General features: G+C 38.4%; 1 protein-coding gene across 2 annotated transcripts in view; it reads right to left on the reverse strand.

Annotated features, from left to right (window-relative positions):
* Nucleotides 1-9,515: 9,515 nt before the first annotated feature.
* Phtf2 (putative homeodomain transcription factor 2) overlaps nt 9,516-24,105 on the reverse strand; it is a 117,215-nt gene continuing 102,625 nt past the window's right edge. For both annotated transcript variants that reach the window (XM_051174806.1, XM_051174807.1), the window contains 7 exons: nt 22,541-22,813; nt 22,215-22,346; nt 20,956-21,042; nt 14,403-14,558; nt 12,884-12,979; nt 10,761-10,886; nt 9,516-10,211 (listed from right to left, as the gene is read on the reverse strand). In XM_051174806.1, coding sequence (XP_051030763.1) covers nt 10,191-10,211; nt 10,761-10,886; nt 12,884-12,979; nt 14,403-14,558; nt 20,956-21,042; nt 22,215-22,346; nt 22,541-22,813 — 891 coding nt within the window. In that variant the 3' untranslated portion in view covers nt 9,516-10,190. The remainder of the gene's footprint in view (nt 10,212-10,760; nt 10,887-12,883; nt 12,980-14,402; nt 14,559-20,955; nt 21,043-22,214; nt 22,347-22,540; nt 22,814-24,105) is intronic.

Here is a 24,105-nt window from a genome sequence, read left to right on the forward strand (position 1 = left end):
TGGGTTTAAAAGACATCTATAGAACATTCTATCCAAACACAAAAGAAGATACCTTTTTCCCAGCCTTCTCTAAAACCAACTACATACTCAGCAACACAGCAAACATCAATAGGCACAAAAACATTGGAATAACCCCCTGTATCTTATCAGATCACCATGCTTTAAAGTCATGGAAACTGAACAATACACAATTACACCATTCCTGAGTCAAGGAAGAAATAAAGAAATTAATGACTTCCTAGAATTCAATGAGAATGAAGACACAACATACCCAAACATATGGGACATTTTGAAAGCAGTGCCAAGAGGAAAGTTCATTGCACTAAGTGAGAAACTGGAGAATAGCCACACTAGAAAATTAATAGCACAATGGAAAGCTCTATAACAAAAATAAGCAAACTTACCTCAAAAGAGTAGATGCCAGGAAATAATCAAATTGAGGCTGAAATCAATAAGTAGAAACAAAGAAAACAATCCAAAGAATCAATGGAACAAAGAGTTGGTTTTTCAAGAAAATCAACAAGACAGACAAACCTTTATCCAAACTGACCAAAAGGCAGAGAGAGAACATTCAAATTAACAAAATCAGAAATGAAAAGGGGAACATAACAACGGACACTGAGGAAATCCAGAGAATCATTAGGTCATACTTTGACAACCTGTACACCACAAAATCCAAAAATTTAAAGTAAATGGACAATTTTCTGGATAGATACCATTTACCAAAATTAAATCAATAACAGTTAAAAAATTTCACCCATATGAAAGACCTATAACCCATAATGAAATAGAAGCAATTGCCAAAAGTCTCCCAAACAAAAAAAAAGCCCAGGGTCAGATGGTTTCAGTGCAGAATTCTACTAGAAATTCAAAGAAGCACTAATGCCAATACTCCTCAAAGTGTTCCACACAATAGAAGCAGAAGGGTCTTTGCCAAACTCTTTTTACGAGGCTACAATTACTTTGGTACCCAAGCCACACAAAGACACAACCAAGAAAGAGAACTACAGACCAATATCCCTCATGAACATTGATGCAAAAATACTGGCAAACTGAATCCAAGAACACATAAGAAAAATCATCCACCATGATCATGTAGGCTTCATCTCAGGGATGCAGGGATTGCTCAACATATGAAAATCTATCAATGTAATCCACCATATAAACCAACTGAAAAAGGAAAACCAAATGATCATCTCACTGGATGCTGAAAAAGCCTCTGACAAAATCCAACACCCCTTCATGATAAAGGCCTTGAAGAGATCAGGGGAAACAGGAACATACCTAAACATAATAAAAGCAATATATAGTAAACCAACAGCCAACAACAAACTAAATAGAAAGAAACTCAATAGAATTCCTCTAAAATCAGGAACATGACAAGGCTGTCCACTCTCTCCCTAGCTCTTCAATATTGTTCTTGAAGTTCTAGCTAGAGCAATAAGACAACAAAAGGAGATCAAGGGGATACAATTTGGAAAGGAAAAAAAAATCTTGTACTATTTGCAAATGATATGATAGTTTACATAATAGTTTACATAAGTGACCCCAAAAATTCTACCTGGGAATTCTATCTTCAGTTAAGGGGCAGGATACAAAAACAAAACAAAACAAAACAAAAACAGTAGCCTTCCTATATATAGATGATAAATGGGCTGAGAAAGAAATAAGAGAAACATCAACCTTCACAATAGCCACAACATAAAATATCTTGGGGTAACTCTAACCAAATAAATAAAAGACCTGTATGACAAGAACGTTAACTCATTAAAGAAAGAAATTAAAGAAGATACCAGAAAATGGAAAGATCTCCCATGCTCTTGGATAGGTAAGATGGACATAGTAAAGATGGCAATCTTGCCGAAAGCAATCTACAGATTCAATATAATCCCCATCAAAATCCCAGCACAATTCTTCACAGACGTTGAAAGAACAATACTCACTTCATATGGAAAAACAAAAAACACAGGATAGCCAAAACAACCCTGTACAATAAAGGAACTTCTTCTGGCGGCATCACCATCCCTGACTCCAAACACTACTATAGAGCCATAGTAATGAAAACAGCTTGGCATTGTCACAAAAACAGACAGGTAGACTAATGGAACTGGATTGAAGATGCTGATATTAACCTACACACCTAAGAATCCCTACTTTTTGACAAAGAAGCTAAAATTATACAATGGAAAAAAGAAAGCATCTTCAACAAATGGTGTTGGCATGCTGGTGTGTAGAAGACTGCAGATAAACTCATATCTATTGCCATGCACAAAACTTAAATCCAAATGGATCAAAGACCTCAACATAAATCCAGCCACGCTGAACCTCTTAGAAGATAAAGTGGGAGGTACCCTTGAATGAATTATACAGCAGACCACTTCCTGAACATAACACCAGTAGCATAGACACTGAGATCAACAATTAATAAATGGGACCTCTTGAAAGTGAGAAGCTTCTGTAAGGCAAAGGACATTGTTAACAAGACAAAACAGCAGACTACAGAATAAGAAAAGATCTTCACCAATCCCACATCTGACAAAGGGCTAGTCACCAAAACACCAAATAATCCAATTAAAACATATGGTATGGAACTAAATAGAGAATTCTCAACAGAGGAATCTAAAATGGCTGAAAAACACTTAAAGTGTTCAACCACCCTTAGCCATCAGGGAAATGCAAATCAAACAACTCTGAGATAATCTTGCGCCTGACAGAATGGCTAAAATCAAAAACACCAAAGACAGTTTATGCTGGAGAGGATATGGAGAAAGGGGCACATTCCTCCAATGCTGGTAGGAGTACAAACTCATACAGCCACATTGGAAATCTGCATGGTTATTCCCCAGCAATGCCACTCTTAGTCATATACCCAAAGGATGCACATGAATACCACAAGGACATCTGTTCAACTATGTTCATAGCAGCATTATTTGTAATAGCCAGAACCTGGAAGCAACCTAGATGCCCCTCAACTGAATAATGGATAAAGAAAATGTGATACATTTACACAATGGTTCAAACAAAACAAAACAACAACAAAACAATGGAATCATGAAATGCACAGGCAAATGAATGGAAGAAACCATCCTGAGTGAGGCAACCCTGCCACAAAAAGATAAACATCGTATATACTCATTCATATATGGATATTAGACATACAGCAAAGAATTACTAGCCTACAATCCATAGGAGAGACATGCATGGTCTCCCAGGGAAGGGGAAAGGGACAAGGTCTCCCAAGCAAATTGGGAGCATGGGGGGAGGTGAGAGGGAGTTAGGAGAAAGAGGAGAAGAGAAGGGGACCCAGGAAGGCATAAGAGAGCAGGAAGACTGAGTCAGGGAAAGAATAGAGGAGAGCAAGAAAAGAGATACATTATAGAGGGAGCTACTATAGGTTTAAAGAAAAATCTGACACTAGGGGAATGTCAAGAGATCTGCAAGGATGACCCCAACTGAGAATCTAAACAATAGTGGAGAGGCTTAATGCCCTTCCCAGATAATGAGATTGATGACTACCATCCTAGAGCCTTCATCCAGGAGCTGGTGGAAGCAGACTCTCACTGCTAAGCACTGAGCTGAACTCCTGGAATCCAGCTGTAGAAAGGGAGGAGTGATGAGCAAAGGGGTCAAGACAATGCTGGGGAAACCCATAGAAACAGCTGACCTGAACAACCCCTTTTTCAGTCACTTTTCTCTGTAAACAATATTTGGGAATTTGGGTGTTGTTCTTTCCAAACTGCTTCCTGCTGGTAGGAGGCACTGTCATGGGGATCCTAAGAAGATGCAGAAATCCTGGCTGTAGTCTGCAAGGCTGCCTTGTCCCAGCTGTTTTGAATGTTGGATCACCTGGAGCACTGCTTCAGGGGGTCTTGCTTGGTCAAACCATGTTAGTCTGGAAGGAATCCACGGTTTTTTATTTTCTGTGGAAACAAAAATAGAAATCCTTTTCCCCAGTAACCTGTCCTTGAACTTAAATTTTGGAGTCAAAGCATTTTTAAAATCTATAAATTAGATTAATCCAGAAGCATTTCTTTTAAGTTGCTATTTTCTCATCTCCCTTATCTGAAGACCCTCATGACCATGTCCCTTATGAGTGTGTGTGTTTTTTTGTTTTTTGTTTGTTTGTTTTTATGACAACGCAACAACAGATTTCTTCAATTTTCTCTATTAAAGTTTCCTCCTCTGAGTCCACCTCTGACTGGGACTCAGAAGTTGTTAACCTTTTTGTATCATTCTCTTTACTGGGGATCTGACTAGTTTCCTTCTCTTGGACCTCTCTAAAAGCCTCCTTGGTTGTCTCTAGTTGTTTTTTCACTTTAACTTTGTTAGTAAGGCTAACTTCCACAAAGAGAATGTGGCTATCTGAACGCTGTCAAGACCCTCTTTATGTAGCTTCTTCTGTAGGTCTAATTTCACTTGTTCCCAATCAGGAACATTAAGTCCTCCCAGGTCAAAAACCAAGGACTAACTTTCTCTATGGTGTCTGCGGCTTTACTTTTAATTTCTGTTCCTTGTTTTAAAAAAGTTTTCTTATTTGTTCCTTCATTTCATTCTTAATTGAAGCAGTTCCCATATTGTTGTATGTACCTTGTTTACCCCAATGCGCTCCTGCCTGCTATAGAGGGACCCCACCCAGGATTCACTTGCCAAATCTCGGTGGGATCTCCACTTGTCATGCCTGTGGGACCAGAGTACCAAGATTGGTGGAGGGTGTCGGGATTGAAACACTTAACAGACCACCACGAGAAGTGAAGAAGCTGCTGCCATTTATTACAGAGAGTGATGGGCTTATATACCCAAGCCAGGGGATTGGCTAAGCATAGGAGGAAGTCATGCGCCACCCACACCTAGGGTCAAGGCACAGGCACTGCACACCAGAAAGTTCTGAGAACAACCTCGTTTGCTCAACCTTGTTTGCATGGAAGTTCTACAGCTGGGTGGGGAGAAGAGAGCTGTAAGGGACAAGTACTTAAATTTCCCAACATTTTGAGATTAACAGTTGTTTTTTGGAATAAAGTAGATTGAGTAATCTACCCTTTTCCCATCATTTCTATATCATATCCCCATTTCTTCAAAATGGAAGTCAAAAGATGTTACTTTGGAAGAGAAGTTTTGCAGGAAATGTGTGGCTCTGGATTCACTCTGGGTTAAGAAAAATCAGTTTTGATAAAGGAAGACCCCCCCCTTTAAATCCTGGCTACAGACATGAAAAAATAAACCTAGAGTAACTACATGATGTGTATTTTGCTTGCTCAAACACATAACAACAACAACAACAACAAAAATCTAGAGCCTTCATCCAGTAGCTGATGGAAGCAGAAGCAGAGACTCACAGCTAAACCCTGAGCCCAACTCCTGGAATCCAGTTGTAGACAGTGAGGGTCAAGATCAGGCTGGAGAAACCTATAGAAACAGCTGACCTGAGCAAGGGGGAAACCAGCTTAGGACTGACCCAGACCCCCGAACATGTGTGTCAGTTGGGAGGACTGGGTGGTCTATGGAGCCTCTGGTAGTGGATCAGCATTTATTTCTAGTGCATGAATAGGCTTTGGGAGCCCATTCCCTCTCTCAGACTAGGTACAAGGGGGAGGGCCTAGGTCCTGCACCAAATGATGTGACAGACTTTGATGATGCCCCCTGAGTGGAAGGCAAATGGGATAGAAGGTTGGAGGGGGGCATGGGAGAACGGGAGAGGGAACTGGGATTGGTATGTTAAATAAGATTGTTTTTAATTTAAATAAAAAATTTAAAAAATCAGTTACGAAGGAGCAACAAGAATAACTTTGTCTGGGGGGTTTAACACAACACGAAGGGTCGCAGTATTAGTAAGGTAGAGAAATACTGCTCTAGAGTCTTGGTACAGTACCCCACGAGGCAAAGCTAATAATGAGGGGATGTGGATGAAGTATGCATCTCAGAAGCTGGCAAAAGCATTTGTAAATTGGCAATTATGCACAGACTTACTAGAATTCAGAGACAAAGCCTGTATCTTTTTATTACATTTATTTAGTGTGACACACACACACCCCAGACGACAACTTGTGGAAGCCCCCTTCCACATGGGTTCCACAGTTTGGTAGCAAGTGCCTTAACCTAATGAGCCACCTCACTAGCCCAGGGTAACTTTTCCCCTAAATATATAAAAACAAATTGATGTTTTGGTTGGCAAAGAAATGGTTTTCATGTGATCATGTATTCTTACTCACCCTGTCCTCCTCACTGCCACCCACCTGTCCCCGCACAGTAGTCTCTCCTGTTCTCCAGTGCTACAATCACTCTCCTTGACTTCCATTTCCTTATACATTCTCATAAATGGTTTACCTTGAAGTTTTTGTCAACTAACCCAGGCCGCTACTTGCTTGTCTTGAGAAAAGGTAAGTCTCGCTACACAACTTTTTCTCAGCTCCTGTGCCCAGTACTTAGCCTGGGTCCTTACAAACTCTCCTCATAGCCCTTAAAACAGGTACTACCACCCACAGCCTATAGCTGAGAAAACCAGAGTTTGGGGAGTGGGCCGAGGGAGGGGTAAACTAAAGCATGGCATGCATGTATAAAAAAATGACCTAATAGCCGACCTCTGAGTCTGATGTACTGGTGTAGAGTGCCCAGGACAGCCATAGTGAAATCCATTACTTGCTTTAAAATTAAGAAAGGAACCACAAGATGAGAGGCTGAAGACAAACAATGTCCTTTAAGGAGGGCACACAGTCAAATGAAGTGGGGAGGCCAGGGCAAGGTACACTATGCCTTTTCCTGCTGAGGTTTAGTTTATACACAAGCTCATGAGAAATACAGGTAACGTTTCAGTTTCTTTGTTCATCCCAGAGTATTTTCTTATGGCTAAGTATTTTGATTAGTTAAGGAAGAAAGGTAGCAGACACCATCACAGATGACACCTGCAATGGGAACCTAGGATGTATGCAATCCATCATAACCTATGCAACATTGGACAAGATTCACCTATTTTTGTGGCCTGTTTATCTGCCCACTGGGGTCTTTGCATGAAGCAGTACGTAAGGGTCTTCGACTCAAATCATTCTTCTGCTCCTTAGAAAGGCCATGTCACAATAAGCTTAGAGCTTCCAATCCCATTAAATGTTCTACAGAAAGAGATAAAGGGGCCAGGAAGGAAAATAACAGAGCAACGAGCAGACCAAGCAATTACGTGGTAACTCCCATAAAGTTTCTAACTGTAAATTTTGGAGGATTTCCAAAGTAGTGGAGGGTCCTGAAGAGTGGATGGACCACAGAGGGCCACTGCTGATTGCCCTTGGTACCTCTTCCATTATCTTCACTATAATATCCTTTATGGAAAACTTACCTTGAATTCTAGGAACTGCTTAAGCAACGTAAACCAAAGGAAAGCATTTGTGGAGCCCATTTCTACTGGGGTTGGCTTGGTTCTAAATGACAGGAATCTTGTAGGGCTGCATGCCAATTTTTGGAATCTCGTGGTATTTTGGGTAGAGTCTGAGTTAGTGATAGCTCCTCCTGGTTGATGTCTGATAGAGAATGTGTGGGGGTGCTCTGTTGAGTTACTTGACTATTCTTGAAGAACCTGAGCACCAAGGACACTTGTGTCAATTAGGTAACATAGTTGAACATTTAACCACATTGTTGGCCATGCCCTCTCAGTGTGATTTATGTGGAAAAACTGTTTAAAATATCACCACCCTGCTACCAAACTTCAATATTTCAGGCCACAGTCAGTTTTCTACATTCCAGTACAAAGGGGCAAGTGTTATCTATGTACAAGCATCCTGGTGTGTACACTGTTACCCTATCATGTTATAAGGACTTGAACAAAATCCAAAATGTCAAGAGATTGTTAAAACTTTATTTCCACTGTCCCTTTTTTAAAGGTGTAACTAGGGTTTAAGCTACAGGTACAGAAAACACAAATCGTTCCAGACACGTCACTTAAAACAACATACACAGACACAAAACTGTCAGTCATAGAACATTTTATTTTAAACTTGCTGTTCAAATTTTCAAAAACAACACGTGGCAAAGAAACAGCACACATCTGCCCTAATTCTACCTCGGAACTGCTTTTTCTCTATGATGTGATATGTTAACATTTCAACTCCTTACATTCATGGTATTCTTAAAGGCAGCAATGTAATCGTACTACTTTGAAATGATTCTGTAACATTATTAACTGCTAAAAACCTTTTTCCTCTTAGTATTCTACCACTGCCCACATTAATGGCACAATCATGTTGCTGACAGGTATACTGTACATCAACTCCCAACTCCACATTAAACACAACTGAAACCTAAAGCAAGCATTTTCCTAAATCAGTACACCAACTACTTTTCTCAAAAATATTTTCATTCTGAAATAAGTTTTTGTAAGATACAATAATTTCGTCTTTTTATTCCTAACAGAACTCATGCTGTACTTTTTTCTCAAAATATATCTGATATAATCTGTGCAAAATGTTAAGTTCTGTATAGGTATGTACCTTATTTTGAAAAACTTTATAAAATATAGTGCCTAAAAACAACCTCAACATTAGACAATAGAGGAAGAAACATATAAGACAAAGCCTAACTCTTCACATGAGAAACTAAGTATGTTCTTAAAGCTCCAGTAATACATTCCTTGAAGGTACTCAGAATGCACTTTGGTCATGATTGGACGTAGAACACAGGCCAAGGGAACCAGTGCTGCTTCCTACACAAAGAGCACTCAACCACGAGGCTGCAGTGAGGCTGCTGAGGGAAGGGCGGAGGCGACACATCACATGGCTCTGTTCTCTGCACATCCCTGATGGGAATTAAAACTGCACCAATCAAACAAATTATTTACAATCAATTATTTAAATTCCTTAAAATAGGCTAAAAATATCAATATATTCAATACAACTTTGCACCAAGAAAATTCTAGATTGTTTCAAATGCTTGGCTTAAACAAAACAATCACAAAACATTTTGTTTCATATAATTCTTAAAACACTACTGATTGTACAAATGTAACAACTTAGAATCAAGGCCAGATGCAGGGACTACCATATCTGCCCTAATTCCCTAACAGGAAACATGATAAGCTCCCTCTAGACACTTGACAAGTTATTGAAGGGGAAGAGAAGCTAGCTTTCCATGTTCAAAGCATCTAAAAATAGCCCTTATATAATGGACCGGGAGGAGGGGTGCACCAGATTAAATTCAGAGGCTAGGAGTGGTAGAATGACCGTCTTTTGGGGGAAATTTGATAACTAGCAATCAGGTAAATATTTTGTTGGTTCTTAATTTTATTCTTAAGCTTCACTTAAGTGTGGAAGGGACAGCATACGCTATAGTGTACCATGGGAAATTCTTCTGAGTAAACGTAACATACTTTAGTGATAGTAGGAGGCACTTCACTTGTGAGATGAGGGCAGACCTCACTCAAAAGGATACCATATTATGCCCTAGTACGCTGTAACATATCCCACAGAAAGACACACACCAAAAGTAACAATTTTTAAAAGTGCATTTTGAGCATGCACAGTTGGAGCTGTGCAAACAGCTCAGTGTTTCAAATAAATACATTTAATACTAATTAATTTTTATCAAAATATTTTACAGTATGGTAACCATTTACAATTATTGCTCCATTAAGAGTTTTATTATCAAAGAGCACTTGTTGACCTGTTACATAATACCACATGTTAATACTGAAGGGTGCTTCAACTGCAGCTTAATCTGTTTAGATCCCAGCATTGTTCGAAATATTTCAAAAGTGATCCTGAGAGGATCGTGGTTTACCAAACAACACGCTCTATGTGTTTAGCTAAGTGCAGCGCACTATTTCAGAGCTGAAGTCTTCATCAGGTAAGGCAAGTTCACGGCATTGATGGAGAAACAGTGCTTAGCAATGGCTTCTATTTTCACAATTTGTTTGTCAATTTGTATGAACAATTACCAGGACCTCAAGTATCTGGATCAGTTTTGTCACCCTTTCAACAACTAAGAACTTCAATGCTTCAAACAGACTAAAATGTAAAAAAGAAAGAATGAAAGAAACACACACACACAACAACAAAAACAGTAAACAAGCAAAATAAATATAAGAATTGCACAGTACAGCCTGATGTAAACACTTCGTTCCCAGCAGACTCCAGAGCAGAGCCAGTGACTGGCGTTCAGACAGCTTCATCAGCACTCACGTTCTGGGAAACGAGCCACGTCTTCATCTCTAACTGTCATGATTTAATCTTCCACAGCTACAGAAAAAAATTACAAGTCATGATCACCAATAATATATGGAAGGTGAAGTGCGTCTGCACACCAGCCTAAAACTCCACACAGGTGAAGAACGCGGTGATTGAGCACCTTTGTCCTGCTCATCTCAACGGTGTGACTCATCTGAAACGGGGTGAAAACCTGAGAAATGCCAATATATATCTAATGCTTGTTTAATATATGCTTTCTAGACCTTATTTGGAGAGTGTGTCCACTGGTATATAAATAATGTAATTTTGGCTAACAAAAGAAAATGGCTCTTTTTGTTCAGTCATTAGAATCAATTACAATTAATGAGGAAAAATAAACACTTCCTCCTCTTACCCTAAAAGAGTCCAATATATAATGAATTCTGTTCCAAATTAGACATTCTATCAATATGAAAATCCATGAGCATATGAAGTCCCTGAAGTTAAATGTGTAGCCACTGTTACTAATTGTACAGACTTGACAAAACAAACCCACTATGCATGTGAAATGACAGAAGAGAAACAGGTTAAAGGAAACCAAGCAAGACTCACAGGTTTTACCTTTAAATTAAATCCAAGCAAGTCACTGATGACACCAGAAACAGCTGACAGGATGACAACCTGGGTAATGTTGTACAGCAGCGGGTTCATTGTGAGTCCATACAACCTAAAGGGACTGTCCAGTTCCTAGCAGAGCAGACACAATGTTAGTCTCAGGTCCTGTAACAGTTTCCAGTTAAACTAAAGCCCCAATATGCAAAAAGAGAGTTTAAAAAGAAAGCACTACTCAAGAAGTTATAATTATGGGTACTTTAGAAAATACAAACTTACCTAAATTTGAAATAAGTAAATTTTAATGGTGGTATTAATTTTTTTCAAGAAAAGTGACTTCCTTAAAAATAATCTCTGTTATAAACAAGTGCCTAGTAAAGCCTTGACTCACTGGCTATAGGAGGGTAAGTTCAGGGCTAAGAGCCAAACAGAGCTGAGAACACTACTCAATTTCATTTGAGTCAACTCATCTTCAAAAATACAATTAACTAATTCATTGGATGACTCAAATATTAAAAGGTCTGTTTATAGGACAGGCACCATGCTGGGCTTTGGGAAGGTAAAATTCAGTCCTTAAACTGAAGAACTTTACAGCTTATAAGCATGCAAATAATAAAGTGAGATCCTCCACCAGAGACATGCAGGCTAGCCTTACAAAGAGTAGGACTCGAAGAAGGCAGAGCTGGAAAAGCTTCTATAGGCTATTGAGCACTGGCAGAGCCCCAACACAAGGGAATGCACTGACTTAGAGGGCTAGCTGCTCCCTAGGCAGACTTGACCATAGCTCACACTAAGGGGACTTAGACCAGAGCAGAAGACGGCAGACTCGCGGGAAGCAGTCTCTGGGATGGCAATGTGGGGGGCAGAGCAGTAGCCACAGAAGTAGGGTGCTTGCATCATGTGTGTCAGGTGCTTGAGTAAGAGATAGGAAAGGGGGCTCCTGGCTGGTAACTGGCCCAAGCTCTGGGCTGGCTCACAACATGAGTTTATGCCTTGAGTTGAGCTTTTGTCTCTACACTTCACAGGATCCGTTCCCGCTGTCAGCCACAGGGCACCCTGCAGATCCCCAATACGAAAGCAGCAAGCCACAGAGAACCATCAATCCAAGGTCATTTCTTTGAGGGGAAAAAAGGTGGGTGAAGATATGTGTCTGTATTAATTTGCTTATTTAAACCCTATCATCTTCCTCAAGATCCTTTTAAAGAAAGTTATAAAAGCAATCAATAACTGCCTGTTTTATTATCCCTCTATGTCATTCCTCCTCTGGACCTTTCTGATGTCCGATTTCCCATGAGTCACGGTCTATACTCAATTCATACTATAGTTGACAAAGGATGACCCTATCACCAAGCCACAACTCACTTCATACCATTCTCTGAAAACTAAAACTCTCAGTATTATGCTCAGTTATAGAAATTAATAATCTTAAATAGATTTTAGTTTTAACAAAGAAAAGCAATACCATAACACAATGGTTAAAATTTCCTATTGTATTATCTCCAGAGAGCCAGGCATTGTGGCACACCTGTAATCCCAGCACTTGGGAGACAGAGACAGGAAGTAGCCACAAGTATGAAGTCACCATGGGTGGCACAGTTAATACTGAGCCAATCAGAGTTACATAGCAAGATCCTGATGCAAAATTAATATAAGACTTTTTTTACTTCCCAAGGATATTATGACACCAAACACATCATTACAGTCTTTGATTTTCAAATTAAACGTTTACTGACAATATGTATAATACAACAATGACTACAATGACTATGTATCATTGCTTTTTAAGTTAATGTGGATCAAGAGGAGACTTCTATGAAATACAAAATAAGCAACTTCTGAGTTAGCTTCTAATCTTTTGTGAAATGTGTCTAGATGAAATTGATTAAACAACATACACAGAGCAAAGCATCTATAATACTCTCAACATTAGTAAGTGTCTACACATACTTTTCAAAGAAATTATTTGGATTACTTGAGCAAGGAAAAACAAAACAAAGCTGTACAAATGTATTCAAATGTAATTTGGAAGCAACTTAGGTAATAATGACAACTACATGCAAGGCAGAATCTACAGAGTCTAAGATACAATATCAGAACAGAACATTCCTCATCAATTTCAATTCTTTTCTTACCTTCAATAGTTTAGTAGCCAGTTTTAAAACATTATTCACAAGTGTCAGTTCCTCCTTTTTGTTAGGTTTCTTCTCCATTTTCAAGTAGAGGTTTATCTTTTATATAAAAAAGCCCCATCATAAAATCATTTAAAATTGTAACATATATGCTTTTCTTTCGCAGTGTTGGGGACTGAACCCAGGACCTCATGCTTACTACACAATCACAGTACCAATGAGTTAGGCCCCGCCCACAAATGATTTCTTGAACAGGTCTGAAAGTCACCACAACATTAATAGTGGTTCTCTGGGTATTAACATTACAAATAATTTTTAATATTTATATATTATTATACATTTCAAATCTTATAATAAACTTACTTGATAATAAGAAAACTCTTAAGAAGGTAGACATTGTATTCTCAGGGCCATATCAACTTAAGAGAATAAATAGCAATAGAATAAACTCAGTGAACTAGATCACGATTTTTTTGAATTATGAAAGTAATTTGAGTATTTGCATATCTTTATCATTTACTCCCTAATAGATGCTTTTGGGGTACTTGCCCAGTTTAGGTCCCTTCCTTGAAAAGGCTCTAATTCCAAGCCTCTAAATACACTGTGTTTACCCACCTGATCCTTCTTCCCACTTTACTCAGGCAGCCACAACCCCAACCAAAACCAAGTTCTAGGTGCTATGAACTGGACAGTTGGTAACGTCAAGGACAAAAGTTATAATAAGACAAACCCAAACTACATGTAAGCCAGCACAGAGTAGTAATCTACAGGAGGTACAGGAGGAGGTGAACAGAAAAGCCATCAGCTTCTGAGGAAGTGGTTGACCTGTCTAAGTCCATGAGAGTGATAACTCTTCCTCCATCTAATATAGTCAACTGAACTACTCAATGTTTAAAATACAAGTTCTTCCTAACTAAAATATCCAAAGAAGCTCATTAGCAAAGATTTCTTTTGTATAATTTTTATGAAATAGCAAGAGGAAGAGGAAATATTTATCAAACTCATAAAATAAAGCCAATTATCAAAATTATTATACTTTATTCTCTCTGCTAAATAAAAATTTAAATTTACTCCAATGTGGTTCTGTTACAATGCAGAGGCATCATAGCCCACTAATGATTAAAATCTATCATTTTTATAAATACTACTACCTCCTAAATGAAAATGGAACACATAAACAGCAGATCTGATTGCAAATGTGAATCATGGCAGAAACACTATAGAAAGACAGTAGTATCAAAATTTAAATAGAGTTTCACAGTATGAATGACCTTAATTTTTAAAAATGCTCAAAAATAGGAAATAAGCAAAAGAAAAAAAATGTTTTAAATTAGTATGTATATGGGCTGGTCAGTGGGGAAGATGTTTTCTGCCAGGACTCATACTCACCCTCCCCCCCCTCTCACACACACACACACACACACACACACACACACACACACACACACACACACACACACACACACACACACACACACGGACTGTAGACTACAAAGATTCATTTATAAGAGCGTAAACTCACCTGCTCTGTAAGTAGTATTGAGGTATTGCTGTATTTTTTACTTGTTTCTGATCCAAGAAGCACGAACCGCAGGAGGAACAGTGTTAAGGAGATGCACCAGATCACCAGCTCCCAGTTGTAATGACAGTCCAGGAAGATCTCATGCACATGGAGCAGCTGGGAGCACACAAGACAAACAGTCAAGCGGCAATGTGAGTAGCACCCCTCGCTTCAAAACAAAACGCACTTAAATGGATTGCTCATAAATGTAGTATGTTTTTAGAACATATTTACCATGAGGTATTTACACATATCAGAAGTACGGAGAATAAGATATTCAACAGCTATGAGTTCAGCCACTTTTTAATCTTAATATTTTATAGTACTTACTAAACCTTTATATTTTCTCTGTCTGACTCTATCCCAAGGTAAATTTTGTGTTTCTTGTTTCCATGTAGGCTTTTTGAAAAAATATTTATTTATTATATATACAGTGTTCAGCCTGCATGTATGCTTTCAGGCCAGAAAAGGACACCAGATCTCATTACAGATGGCTGTTAGTCACCATGTGGGTGCTGGAAATTGAATTCAGGTCCTCTGGAAAAGCCGCCTCTCCAGCCCCTCCAGGAAGGCTTTTAATAATTAATATAAATTAATAATTTAATAGTTAATAATAAAATAATAATAATTCATCCTGTGGTTATATTTCTCCTATGTGAGTACTGGGCGCCCAGAGCTTCTGCAGGCTAGGGAAAGTAGGTACCACTCTACTGTGGTGGTACATCGCTCACCTTCAACATTCACCTTTAAACTGTTATTGTATCTATAACTTGACTTTTACATCAGTATTTCCACATTATTTAACATCATATTCAACTTACTTTCTTTCTCCATCCATCCTCCCAGAGAGTGGAGAGGAGACACATGCACATGTCATAACACATGCCTGTGTGACAGTCAGGACAATCCTCAGGAATCTGTCCTCTCTATCCACCATGTTGGTTCTGGGACCTGAACTCAGATCATCAGGCTCAGAAACAAGCACTTTTACCCACTGGCCGTCTTGCCAACTTTAGTTTGTTTTTTATTCCACTGAGCCTTGTTTCTAAGATTTACCCATGCTGAAGCATTCGACTTTGAATTAGTTCATTTTAACTCCTATAAGTTACAGTAAAAGAATCAACCATAATTATTTTAGTCTGCTCCAAAACTAGTATTTATGTTGTTGTCAATGTATCACCAACAATGCAGCAACAGTCTTGTATGTCCTTGTCCACATAAGCAAGGTTTCTGTTAGGTATTAATATGTAGGCCTAAAACTACCAGCTACGATGTTGCATATTTGTTAATTTGTAAATAGTGGTACCACTTCACATTCGGCCATGTTTCAAATTCTGCCTGCCCTTATTTTTGTTTATCCTCATCCAACCAACTTCTTAACATATGGCACCCTCGTGGGTGTACACTCAACACTCACTAATTTAATCTTAACTTTCCCTGATACTTGGGAAAGATGAGAATGCTCCACTCTCTTAATGGCTACTGGTTTCTCTCTGTTGAGTTACCTTTTTATATTTTATAACTTCTGTTAGGAAGACTTCTTGCGAAGACTTGTAATATTTCTACAAGCCACAAGATCACATAGTAATTATACAGCCTTTGCATCACAAATAACTTAGAAGAATTAAGGATTCTTCTGATGGATGAAACCAGTACAGTACAAAGCTGTACCTGGTGTTATAATGTCATGAATGAATTGGCTGTGTCTTGCTGTAGATTCTTCCTGTTGCTTATTCCTTTCTGTAACAAACTTGGGATATACTTCCCACAGTTCAGCACAATCTGATCATTTACTGGGAACAAATTTCTCTCATGCATTTGAAGTTTTAATGATTACATTCCCTAGCTATGTGTAAATACCTGTTCTCCATTAGCAGGTCCTAGTTTACTTATTTTATTCCTTAGCTATATGTGAGGCCTATTTCCCACTATCAGGTCTTTGTTCCCCTCTCCATTGTAATTGCTAAGATCTGCCTTTCTGCAACTATCTTTATTTACAGGCATTTGGTCAGTGTTTAGGGCCTAGGCAAAAGCATCCCATCTAAGACATTCCCAAATATCCAAGGACATAAAACTACTACACATTTAAAGTTGTTGATTCATAGCTGCCTAGATGGATAAAAAAATATAAGCATGCCCTTGGCTTTACCTCACTGGTGATAGAGAAAGTGATAACCTAAGCTCACCCTGCAGTAGGAGATTCTCAAACTTCTTGTTTTATTAACTCAAGATTTTAGCTCAGAGATTTACCACTCCCCTCCTGTTTCCCCTGAGAAGGTAAAGACAAAGGTAATCAGCCCATTTGCTCATCCTCACTCAGGGGAAAAGTAAACTTTCCTGAAGGTCTGTGCTGCCATAGAACCAGATCACTGGAAGGCGCCAGGTTTTGTTTCTTGTGCAAATTAAACTTAGACACTCTCTTTGACCTACAGCCCTAAATAACTGATGCTAAAAGTTCCTTCTAGCAGTTTTAGTTTATTGGTCTGTGTGTAAATCTTATCTGCCTGGTTGACCCTGAGAAACTCAAAGCTTCATATTGTATTGTAAAAAGAATTGTGTGTGTGTGTGTGTGTGTGTGTGTGTGTGTGTGTGTGTGTGTGTGTCCCAGTTCCCAAGAACTGGAGGGAGACAAGAACTTGAGAGACAAAAAACAAAACAAAACAAACAAACAAAAAACAGAAAAAGAGTTAGGGAGAAGAATTCTAGAGACAACAGAATGCAGAGATAGACAAACAGAACAGCAGTTGAGAAAGAGCAAACAAATAAAGGAACACACAGGAGCGATTGTCTGAGTCCGTTCCTTTTCCCTCAGATCATAGTTCTCTCGCTTATGTGTAGTTCCTTTTTTTGAACCCTGAGTGAAAATTTTAGAAGCTGGACTTTTTTTAAAGTTTTCGATATAGTATCCCCATTGAAGTTGTGTTTTGCCAGTGTATTTTCCCAGATCCCATTTTGTCACTGATAGTGCCCTTTATAGTCCATACATTTTGTGATTGAATTATAAATTTTGTTGTTTAAATCGTTATTCTACATAGAATTCAATCCCAGTGTGAAGTTCTTTTCATTTGCTCCAGACTCATTTCACCCCTATCATGTGAGCCTTCTTGGATCAATTTACAAAGCCACTGCATCATGTGACTTGCATGGGTTTGCAGAACTGTTTCACCCCCTGACCATCCCACTTCTCTATCAAAAACAGTCTTCCTGCAATCCAAGAAGCAATCCCGTATCTCTAATCAGGCAGCTTGTCCCTCAAAAGCCCTGGATGAATTTAGGAAGTTTACCTAAACTAAAAAAACAAAAATCAACATTCTGTTTAACTGCATGTGGTTGTGACTGTAATCCCAACTGTCCTCAGGACTTCAGATGGTCAGCACACAGATATGCATATGATGTGTCATGGGGAAAATTAGTAATTTGTACAATTAATAAATACTAATTCTCTGCTGAAAATTATAATTTGCTTTCTTCATTATTGACATAACTGCATGGTTTCTCTTTCTGTAGCAAACCATAGGCATGAAATTACCTCACTGGACTTTCTGAAGTTCAAGACCCTTTCACCACAGGGATAAATCATCTTGGTCACAGCTTAAAGCTGTAATATTTCAGGCTGCTCCTCTGTAACATTTTGTTGAAGGACAGTATATTTAAGAGAATAATTTAACTCCAACTTTCCCCTTTTTGTGCTTTCTGGTCCTGCTGCTATAAAGGTTATACTGTAACAGAGCTAATTGTTGGGGAGATGGGAAAAACACTTCCCACAGAAACACAAGTCTCTCATTCTGACTCCTGGAACCCACATACAAATTTCAGTGCTGTAATTAACACTTGTAATTGAGAACTCATAATTCTTAACTGTGTCAGTAAGTAGTTTAATACCATTTAAAAATTAAAAATATGTATTTAAAAAAGTCTAAATGAATTTACTTGTTGCTATTTGTTTCTTGGCTGATTATATTATAGCTGGATCATGTCGTCTGTGTCATTTGATGTTAGCTGGGTATGAGTTTTTCTGCTAACTTCTTACATTCAAATCTTCCTGCCTCAGCTTCTCAAGTACAGGCATTCATTGCTGTGCCCTGCATAGTTGACAACTGTCCTGTGTCCAGTACATAGGAGAGTTTAACAAGCTGTCCTTGTATATTAAGAACATTTAATCAATTCTGAAAAATTCACAAAGTCTCTGCAAATACTGAGTTCTATTCTTTCTCCTTGATTTCCTGTTAGACACATGAGTTCCCACCCGTCTCTATACCTGTTTTGCATTTGCCATCTTTATGTGCCCTGGATTGTAGGTCATTTCTTTAATATCACAGTTCACTAAATGAATCTCTTAATCCTTGATTTATTTTGTCCATCATGCTTAAATGCCAATGATTATTTTTTCATTTCTCTGAGGTACTATTGGTTCTTATTTAAAAAATCTATGTTCTCAGCCTCCTTTAATCCTAGCACTCAGGAGGCAGAGGCAGGTGGATCTATGTGAGTTCTAGGCCAGCCTGGTTTACAAAATCACACAGAAACTTCTATCTTGGAAAGAGAAATGAAAACAAAAGAACAATATAAAAATCTTTATTCTCTTCTTGAAGTGCTGTGTTTAATCTTTCTAGGCAGACTTGGTTTCTAGGTGCTTACTCTATTGTGTGGCACAGGTGGCAAACTGTCCTGCTATTTATTGATCTGCTGACTCATGTTTAATTTGTTTTTGTGCTTTTAATATGTAAATTCTGTCAAGTCTAGGCTAAAGTCACCCTCAGGACAATCTTGGTTTTACTTCTGCTATGTATCCAGGCACTAAGGACCACATCTTGTATTAACTTGTTGACATGGGAATTTTAAGTTGATATATGTAATGCCAACTGACCTATTCTTAGGAGGGAGAATTTGCCTGTCTTTATTATCCAGAGTTAGATACAGTTTTCTTGCTGTCTACCTGTTTTACTTACCTACTTGACTTTACTCAAGGCTGTAGGCTTTTGAGAGCTCCTACTTCCTGGTATAGCTAGAGATGCTGTTCAAGGCATCAACTCCTACCCTCATGTGGACATATAGTTTACTTAAGAAACACGAGGACTGACAATAACTCTTACCCTCTTACTCTAGGGTTGTCATAGGATCAAATGAGTGCATATACATAATTGCTCTAATTTTCAAGCTTTTTCTAAATTTTTGATGACACTGTCTTGTGAATTCACATATACATATATTAAAAATTTTCACGTATACATACCAACCCAACCATTAGCACCATTGGTGCTTTACAGCAGGTGATTTTTCAAGTAATTTCTCATATCTGAGGTGGAAGCTTACACAAATACGTTGACTATTGAGAATAGAATCCTTTATCAATGATCTAACAATCAAAGTACAGTGACAATTCAGGGATAAGAAAAATTTAAATGAATACTAAATGTGGAGAAACCAGAGATGGGAGCCATTTCATAACTACTGACTTAAGCAATAAGGACAAATGCATAGATTTCTAAACAAAAATTACTTGTTGTATGTTAATTCAATAGGCATTTGACTATATGCATATTGTTTATGACACAGAGAATAATAAGATGCAATTTCTTACTCAACAAAAAGTTACAAGACATCTGGTCTAAGGGGCTGAGGTTCAGTAGTTAAGAGCACTTATTGCTCTTGGAAAGGACACAGGTTCGGGTCCCAACACCTACACTGTGGTTCACAGACACCTGTAACTCCAGTTCCAAGGGATACGATGACCCCTTCTGACATGCCATGGGCACCAGGCACACACGTAGTGCACATACATACATGCATGCAGACAAAACACCCATACACATAAAATCATACACACATGCAGGCAAAACATTTATACACACAAAATAAAAATAAATACATCTTTAAAAAAACCTGTCTAGTGGCTTGTTGATATTATTGCTTTTCCTATCAGAAGTCTTTCTAAAACCTAGTTATTTATTTGCACGTTGATGTGTATTGCTGCTGTATTCGAGAGCAAGAAAGTGGAACCATCTTGATATTTATCAATACAAACAAATGAATAATAAAACTGCGGTCCATATACACAATGGAATTTTACTCACCTGTGAAGAAAAAGAAAATCTGCAGGAAAAAAACATGGATTTGAAAATATAATATTAAACAATATGACCCAATCTTGGGCAAAAAATGAAGATTCTCCCTCGTGTGTGTGCATGTGTGTGTGCGTGTAGAAAGGAGACCAAGCGAGTAATAAGTGAAAGGAAGAATGAGAAGGTGGTCTACACAAGGTAACATAAGACAGGAAACAATGAAAGGGTCCAGTTGTGCAAAAGAGGGTGTACAAGGGGCGCTCATAGTCGTAGGCTGTGGGGGAGACAAAGAGGGGAGAAGCTCTTCATTCATGAAGGAAAACTCACTTCATTCAAACACGAGATGATGATATCCAATACCCTGTACGTTAACTGAAAAACTTAAGTCATGTTTAGACACTGAGCGTTTACCTAGTGACGGCTGAATTTCTACATGTAACAAGTGAACTCACCTGAGCACAACAGATAAACACAACTGAAATTGTCAGTAAGAAAGCAGACGAAACAATGACATCAACTGATCTCTGAGGACCTCGACGCTAGAGAAAAAAAGGAAACACTTTTAAATATATTTACTAAACAACAGACAATTTCCATGCTTTCAGTTAAGGTATTACAGGTTGGTGATACCTCACAACTTTCCAGATGAATTGTAAAGTGTTAATAGAGCCATATAATTTGATAACACTGTGAATGTTGTACCTGCATAGCACAGATGCATTAGTGTAACTCTTTTTTGCTCCACACTATAACCATTTATTCAACAACTGTTTCTTGGGCATATGCCCAAAACTAAGCATTGTGCTAGGTGCTCGGAATACAGCAGGGAACACAGCTCCCCAAACCTCCTCCTTCATAGGGCCAGCAGCAGAGAGAAACTGAGCTATGAAGAGCAGGTATACACTGGGTGCTCTGAGGTTAATGTCAGGGACGGTGGTTCAGATTTGTGGGTTAGTTCCTAAGAAACTGGCACTTATATCATCTACAGAACAAGATGGCATATAGCACTGTCCTAGGCAAACAAACAAACAAACCCACAAAGCAGAGAGGGTCACAGCGCAGTTAAACAAGTAATGCAGTCCTCAGGCTGAGAGGAAAATGATTTCCAGTAAGCCAAAAGACTTAACAAGCCAAAGTGATAAACAGAATAATGAAAATTTAAAATGTAAAAGTAGGTACTATTTTCTTCTACTTTTTTCATTGTCACTTAAAAATAAAAAGCTTTAAAGATCTAGTTTGGTGGATTCTTAGTTTTTGGAACATACACTGTTTGCATAAGCACCTGAATATTCCATATATAATAAAACCCACTGCTGCTATTTACTATAAAAACAGAATCCCCAGGGGAAAAGGTATCCTTAAAATTAACTCAGGCATTTTCCTCTCCTAGGAGTCTAGAGATTCCACACTTCCCTTTCCCAAATGGCTAGACTCTTTAAAAGATCAAAGGAAGGAGCAGTGTTCAAACACAGGGTGATGTGGAGACTAAAAGAGAAGGAGGTCTCACTGCTTAGAGTCCTCAAGATTGGTTTTTAAGTAGTGGGCTCCCTCTACTGGTTTGTGAAAACCATAGGGAGAAACAAAATCCTCAAACCAGTCTTTGAGTGAGAAACTGTTGACAATAATAACCCCCTACACCTACAGACAGGAAGACACTGAAACTGCTGGGAAAGACAGTATGTTAACAGTTCATTTGTCAATAGCATTCTACCTTAAGATAGGAACGGAGAGACAGCCACATTTTTATATTCTGTACTTTCTTCAACCGGAAATGAGGAACCTCAGACTTCCGAGCTCTCCTTGCAGATGTCAAATGTCCAAAGAGTTTTGCAAAAAGTAATCGCTAAAAAACATTAAGATGGAGATTATTGGATAAAATATTATATAATTTATACAATTATTATACAAAATATAAATTGTTATGACTTAAAAGCAAAATAAAAGTTACACTAGTGTTTCATGAAATACTAAAATACTTAAGGAATACTTGGGAGTGCTATGAAAAGGGTAAACTAATATTCTTCATATCATACTCACTTGTTTATATGTTCTTTCTGCTACACACAGCAAAAAAAAGAAGATCCATACAAGAGATACTCGAACCACAAAACTTATTAGTACCATAGAAAGAACCATGACATCTTCGTTAGAACCAAATGCAATCACATAAAGTTCTGAGGCAGAATGGGCTGTGAGTTGCTCCAAGTCTGTTGCTTGGGACAGTCGGAAAACAAATGGAGTTAAGCCCAGGATCAGGGAGATGGCATTTCCAAATATCTGATATCCTATACCTGGTACATGGTTGTTCACCTTAGGAAGTAGGAGCGGAGGGGAGAAGAAAGTACACATAAATCAAATTTAAAGTAAAATGAATTCCAATGGAATTTTACTTTTTATAACAGGATTTAAAATTTTTTAATTTACTACATTATGAAATGAGCCTACTACACACTAATTACAAGATCTCATTATTATTAGTCACTATGAAAAGATCAGTCTTAGATATTGAAAAATCTGTGCATCTTATTATTTTAAAAATTAGAAATATTTACAAATATTAGAGTTGAGATCAACAGTAAATTAAACCCAATTTGTTCAAGAAAATAAAAATTCAGGGAAAAAGATGGTGTAGCAGATAAAGATGTCTGTCATCAAGTCTAATGACCTGAGTACAACGATGCTAGGATCCCAAGATGGAGGCGAGAACTGCTTCTGAAAGTGTCCTGTGACCTGCACAAGTGCACTGTGACACATGTATTCTAGCCCCCCAAACAAAAAATGTAATTTAAACAAAAATAGGTTGCCAGTGGTGGTGAATCCCAGCACTTAGGCAGAGGCAGAGGCAGGTGGATCTCTCTGTGAGTTGGAGGCCAACCTTATCAACAGAGTAAGTTCTAGGACAGCCAGGAATATACAGAGAAACCCTGTCTCAAACCAATCCCCAGCCAAAGAAAATAAAAGCAAAGAAAAGAAAACAATAACTATTCAATAAATCTTTAACTTGTATTTTATTTCTGAGTTCAGTATGTAAATTAGTGCCTCCTTAAAATTGTTTAATAAGACAGAAAAAGAGAAAATAAACCGGAAAAGATAAGGAAATAAAAGTGAAAAATATTAAGTATGGAAAATACATTTTTAATATGCTAGAGTGGTAAAGTAAATTGCCACAGAGCCTTTAATGCCCCACACTCAGTTGTCAGACTGAGTTATCTCACAGCTCACAGATTAGAGCACCCCTAGTTTTAAGTCCCCAAAGTCCCTGGTGCCTGGTTCTATTCACAGTGACAGCGGTGATATGGAAGCTGCCAATCTCTAGATGTAGTATTTCAATTCCTGTCCTATACAAAGTAATGACAAGAGTGCTATTGAAAATGTATGCAGCAGGGCCCCTGATCCTGCTGCTCCTGTCTCCGGTCCCCATCGAGAGCACCTAGAAGCTCTGATACACCTCCACCCATCCCCACTGCCAGCCCTACCCCCCACCCTGTGCCCTACCCTACCCATGGTCCTGCCGCTCTGGTTGAGCACTGGGACAGAGGGTGGAGCCAACAGTCCACCCTACTTGGGAGACTTCTCGGAGCAGCTCTGAACAAAGGAGACCT

The sequence above is a fragment of the Phodopus roborovskii genome, unplaced genomic scaffold (genome assembly GCF_943737965.1).
Source record: "Phodopus roborovskii unplaced genomic scaffold, PHOROB, whole genome shotgun sequence".
In the NCBI taxonomy this organism is placed as follows: Eukaryota; Metazoa; Chordata; class Mammalia; order Rodentia; family Cricetidae; genus Phodopus; species Phodopus roborovskii.